Source organism: Talpa occidentalis, unplaced genomic scaffold (genome assembly GCF_014898055.3).
Source record: "Talpa occidentalis isolate TD23 unplaced genomic scaffold, MPIMG_talOcc4v2.1 talOcc4.18, whole genome shotgun sequence".
Taxonomy (NCBI): Eukaryota; Metazoa; Chordata; class Mammalia; order Eulipotyphla; family Talpidae; genus Talpa; species Talpa occidentalis.
In genome coordinates this window covers 155,420-161,419 of record NW_023601851.1, presented here as the reverse complement: position 1 = coordinate 161,419, position 6,000 = coordinate 155,420, and the positions used below count along the sequence as shown (strand labels likewise).

General features: G+C 33.2%; 1 protein-coding gene across 1 annotated transcript in view; it reads right to left on the bottom strand.

Annotated features, from left to right (window-relative positions):
- Positions 1–500: 500 nt before the first annotated feature.
- LOC119250803 (histone demethylase UTY-like) overlaps positions 501–6,000 on the bottom strand; it is a 129,839-nt gene continuing 124,339 nt past the window's right edge. The window contains exons 21-23 of the mRNA XM_054697750.1: positions 5,615–5,741; positions 2,617–2,787; positions 501–1,420 (exon numbers count right to left, since the gene is read on the bottom strand). Of these exons, the coding sequence (XP_054553725.1) occupies positions 1,391–1,420; positions 2,617–2,787; positions 5,615–5,741 (328 nt within the window). The 3' untranslated portion in view covers positions 501–1,390. The remainder of the gene's footprint in view (positions 1,421–2,616; positions 2,788–5,614; positions 5,742–6,000) is intronic.

Genomic DNA, 6,000 nt, shown 5'->3' with positions numbered 1-6,000 from the left:
ACTTGAGATGCAGACTTTGACAATCTCTCCTGTGTCCTTGAACCATTCAGCAAAGAAATTCTAAATCATGTAATTAAAAGTAAAGTTTTTTTAATGGATTTGCTCTTAAAATAGAGCCTATTATTTTGAATTTCTTTTCCACAAATGATAAACATTTATCATACCTACAGTTTACTTTGAAATCTTAACTTTACTATATCTTTTCTATTATTCTTCTTCGATATATATAGCTCATACATACGTATGCATACATATGTGTATGTGCACGTTTTTACTATATATTTTCTACTACATGTTTTGTCCGTAATTATTTATTGGTTACGATTGCAGTAATTTTCACTTGATAAATCAGACTAAAAGACATTTACTTTAAAAATAAGCATACTTTTGTAAGTAATACTTTACAGTAGGCACTGCAAAAACTATCATAAACATGAAAATTAAAAATTTGCGTTATCTTTATACAATTTTATATTCTTATATATTATAAATGTGTGTGAATATATATGTATATATAAAATAGATACAATCAGATTTGAAAATGAAATACAGCTGAGTATTTACAGAGTCTTTAAAACGCAGTGGAAAACCCTTTAAACATTAAACAATTTTCATAAAAGTTTCTGTACAATGCTAGCAGTTTTATTTACACATAGAAAATGTAAAAGGAGTAGTGTTCAAAATTACAGAACTCCTTAATATTTCATGGCAGGTAAATCTTGAAAAAAATAACCACATTCCATTCACAAATATTTTCAAGCAATAAATATATATTCATAAATAGTGAAAATCTGTATCAAGATTAGAAACAAAAAAAAAATCACAAATCTGAAATTTATTCCTTAGTCTATGTGCAATCTATTATCTTTGTGTTCTTGGCCATTAAAAAAAAAAAAAAATTTAATTTTAGAACCAAAATGTAAAAATCACCCAGGCCTCAAAATAATACAGAAAAACATAAAGCAGTTAAACAAAAAAATCACCTCACTTTTCACATTAAAAAGTTGATCAAAGATTTAAAAGTTTAAGTTATTTCAAAGTAATGACTAGATAGTATTTTTTCCCCAGGAAAATTCTGAAAGTGTAAAGTATAATGAAAACTACTTTATTAACCCAGAAATAAACATAAAAATAGGCTGTTTTTTTAAAACTGAAGTCAATTAACATCATTTTTGTCACATATCACAAATCCGGTGATAATTACTGATTATACTTTGAGCTTTAGAGTAGAGGCAGTGCTTCCTTAAGTCCAGTAGGCCGACACTCAGTTCTTAGAAGGTTGCATAGACATAATTTTAATTGACATTATTATAAAATAGCTAAAAAATCAGGAATGCAGAAACTTTACTGAAGAGAGGAAAAGGTGTCATTAAATATTCATGGAACAGTATCAAGAAGAGGAGGATGACAATGGTGGGGCCTAGAATTGGAAAAAAAGGCATGCCAATATATTAGTACATTAATCCTTAACTGTTCTCTAGCTCATGGCTACAAACAACAGAGGTATAAATCACTACTGTTAATGAATTTTCCATGTTCATTTATTCAAAAAGGTTATTAAATTGACCAATGTTTTAAACTGCTAAAAGAATTATGTGGAAAAATAATTTCAAAATTTTACAAGTAATGATTTGTGACTATCTCTCTCAGTGAGTTGAGGTGATGAAATTTCCCTTCTTAAAGCAATCCTGAGAACCACTCAAATGAAAATTACAGAAACTGAATTTCAAAATTTTCCAGCTTGGTATCAGTAACTTAAAAATAACTCTTTCACTCATAAAACATTCAAACAAGAAGTAAATTTTATCCCAAGCTATTTATATTTGAAATTAAAATCTGCGGAATTCACACTATTGTGAATTTCAGTTAGTTTTATACTTAAAGGCTTCAAACAAACACAATTAGCACTAATGCAAATTGAAAAACACAAAGATTTCTTTTTGGATTGTCTTATACTTAACTAAGTAATCTGTGTTTGGTTTTACTAGGTAAATTATCCCAGCAACTACTGTAACATTTTAAAAATATACGAAGATTTTTACTTATTTTTACTTATTTTATTGCTTTATTTTCTTATTCAATGTATCTCCCCCTTGGGTATAGAACTGGTAATCCTCCCACCACAATAGCACCTATAATCCATATTGTCTTGTGCTTGTCCCTCCATTTTGTGCACTTGCCCCAACCTTCCTTGCTGGATGCCTCAAATATTCAGTCAGCTTGCTAGTTTTGTCTTTCTCCTAAGCCTTTGTTCAGTTTTCCTATGTTTCACCAGTGTTTTTCTTTTTTCCTTCTGACTTATTTCCATCATCTCTGTCAGCTCCATCCACGTTGCAGCAAATGGCATTAGTTTATATTTTTTGACTGCCAAGTATTCCATTGTAAAAATACACAAAGCTATTTAAATGTATCAATAGTGAGTATTCCTAGCCCATTTTCACTGAAAAGACAAAATAGTGAAATATACCAATTTTGGAGTTCCAGGAAAACATAGGTATATTTTTCTTACACAAAATCTACTGAGCCACTGGTATATTCCAACTTCCTTTTAATTCCTATGTATCAGGTAGTGAAAACAAACACTGCTGTTTTATAGTATACATCAAATTCACTTACTAATGTAAACTGGTCATAGACTTGCAGTAGATCCTCCATTTTGTACTGTTCTAGCACCACAAAATTGTCCAGACTTCCACTTGTTTTTCGTGCACAGTCTTGACAATGTACTATGTAGGTCTTTTGAGAATTGCTTTCATTAGTGACAAAGAGCAGATTAAAAACCTCCACCTATTTAATAGTAGAGAAAAACCAATAAATAGACATAGAATTTATTACACTACTTTATATATAATCATGATACTCTATTTCACATGAAATTGTGGACAGTGATTTCTCATTATGTTCAAGTAGTTTACATGGTTATATGTTTGAGATATCAGAATTATCTGTAGCACATTCGAAAATGTATTTTATACACACACACACACACACACACACACACACAATAACCTAAGGGGATGAAATAATTATTATAGACACTATCCAGTTATTTTATTTATTTTTTTTTAATTTTTTTTTTCTTTTATAGAGGCATGCTTTATTTATTTATTTATTTGTTTGTTCGTTTGTTTTTTTTGTTTGTACATGCACTGGGTACAGTCAGAAGCGCGGGAGGGTGAGAGAATTCACCAGAGCCAGAGCGGGGAGCAGAGCAGGCAGAAGGACTGAAGTACACTGCTGAGGGGAGCAGCGGGCGGCAGGAGAGGTCTGCGCGCCATGTGGGACCCTCCTCCGGTGGCCGGGGAGCAGCCGGGGATCGAACCGGCGCCGCAGAGGCCGCGGGCAGCTTCGCAACCCAGCGCTCAACCGCTGCGCCACCGGGGAGGCCCTATCCAGTTATTTTAAATTGAAGTCTGAAAAAGGCTAGCCCCAAAATACTAGCATACCATTGATGGAAAATGATCATTACTTTCTTTTTACTTTTTTATAACAGTACTCAGTAGTTTGTGTTTGTTTCTCCTCAATTGAGCGCCATAAGAGTAGTAACTGTTACTCATATAGAGCATATAATGCCTTACTGCTTAATAAAAAAAAAATTTTAAGGGGAAAAAACATTTTTAATACATACCATGATTACTTTTAAGAACTAGATACTGATAAATAATATAAAGTGTTCAGTTATAATTCTCACATATTAAAGAAAACAAAATACAGTGTTTATTTATTAGCATTAATACATTCAGGAAAAGTGAGTACATCTCTTAGTATTTATACACACAGAACAATGAATACCAAACCATCACTCAGGATAATAGATATCCAAATACTACAAAGATACATGCTGATTTACCTATTCACAGTCTTTTTGGCCTTGAAAGGATGTACTTTCAGGAGGTTATACAATATCAAAAAGATATTAGATTAAATCATTATGCAGAATTATTCAATTTTAAGGCGATTTCCTAGTTAAGTGATATTCTGGTTTGTGCATAATTTCTTCACTGATAAAAACTCATCACCTCAAATCATCTTTGAACAGGTTTATTAAAATTCTAAAGTTTCCAGAACTTTTTATCATGATCAAAAGGCAGTAAAGTCTAGTGATCCAAATAACAAGTTATATTATTCTTCGTTTGATCAACTGTTCTAGTTACTTTATTTTTCCAGACTTTTAAACTTCTCCATTTATTTTATATCCCTTTTTTCTATAATATCCTCTTTATATCCCTTTTTTCTTTAGTTTAAAATTTAGTCAGGGGCCTTCCCAGTAGTGCAGCAGGTTGAGCACAGCACTGTGAAGCTGTCTACAGCCTCTGCAGCACAGGTTCAATTCCCAGCCAGCCAGGGAGAGTCCCCACATGGTGCAGCAGACCTCTCCTGTCTCGCCCGCTGCTCCCCTCAGGAGTGTTTTCAGTCGTTCTGTGTGTTCTGCTCCCCTCTCTGTCTCTGGTGAATTCTCTCACCCTCCCACGCCTCTGGCCTGTACCCCAGTTCTTGTATAAATAAATAAATAAATCTTTAAAACAATAAAATCTTAGTCAGCTCCTATTAAGATCATCCCAATGGTTTAAAAATGGACCTCTTCGCTCTCTACCTCTATCTTCTTCAAATATCAACCACTAATCTCTGAAACAAACACCTTGATTTACTTTCATTCTCAGAAAGTTTTAGAAGTTTCAGTGGCGGCAGAATAAACATAAAATAAATTCAGGTGCCTCTGCAAGCTACACATCTCCATTACCAATGTAAACTCATATTTGGGACAGTCATACACACTGAAATATCTTCTTCAAGTAGAATGTAAGCTCCTCCACCAGAGGTATCACATCTTTATTCTGCACTTCTTGCAAGTTGTGACTATAGCATGCATGCTAGAGAATCAATAAATATATGTAATGAATCAGAAAAAACTTAATACTGATCTGCCTGTATCTGTATCTGCCAGTCTTTTGGCACCTGCTTTTTTTTTTTTTTTTTAGATTTTATTATTATTTTTTTTTACCCCAATCCCTCCCCTCCCCGCCCCCCACCACCCATATAGAGTGTCTCTGGTTCATAGTTGTTGATTTTGATTTTCACTTTCTTATAGTTATTCATTTTCCTGGTCCCTTATTTAAGTTTTCTAGATTCCTGCTATGAGTGAGACCATCCGGTATTTTTCTTTTTCTTTTTGGCTTGTTTCGCTGAGCATGATCCCTTCTAGTGCCATCCATGTTGCTGCAAATTGCACGTGTTTATCTTTTTTGAATGCTGAGTAATATTCCATGGTGTATATGTACCACATCTTCTTGATCCAGTCATCTATTTTTGGGCATTTGGGCTGTTTCCAAAGCTTAACTATTGTAAATAGTGCTGCTATAAACATAGGGGTGCAGGTGGCACCTGCTTTTATGAGTCATTTCCAGTTAAAAATTGAGATGATTATTACTTGGTAATGAATACCTGTTTAGGAGAGTTTTTTTACTTAATATAAAATAAAAATTATACCTTCAAATTAAAATTTAATGTTATCTGTAAGTCAATTTTAATAAAATGTATTACATGAAAGCACATGTAAATTATGTTAAAAAATCCCAGAGAATATCCACAACAAAACAAGTTAATAATAAATTACCTCACATATGCTACAGTAATGTGCTGGTTCTTCATTTGTCCTCCCATGCCATATAACATCTTTACCTGCTGTGATAAGAGCATCCTTCAAAGTCTGACACTGCTTTAGAATTTTCAGAAGACAATACCTGTTGTGGAGAAAAATTATGTCACTGGATAATAGCACAAAAAAAAAAATCCTTCAGAAATAACTTTAGAACCTAGGTTGTAAAGAGGGAGGGGTGAGAACAATATGGGGACAGTGTACAATGGACTATGATGGAGAACTTCGGTTGATCTGGTGGTGAAGTATGCTATAGCACATATACCTGAAAGGGGAGATGTCCAAAATATTAACAGTGATATAAAACAGTGGTACTTCAAAAAGACAATTAAAAAACTGGGGGG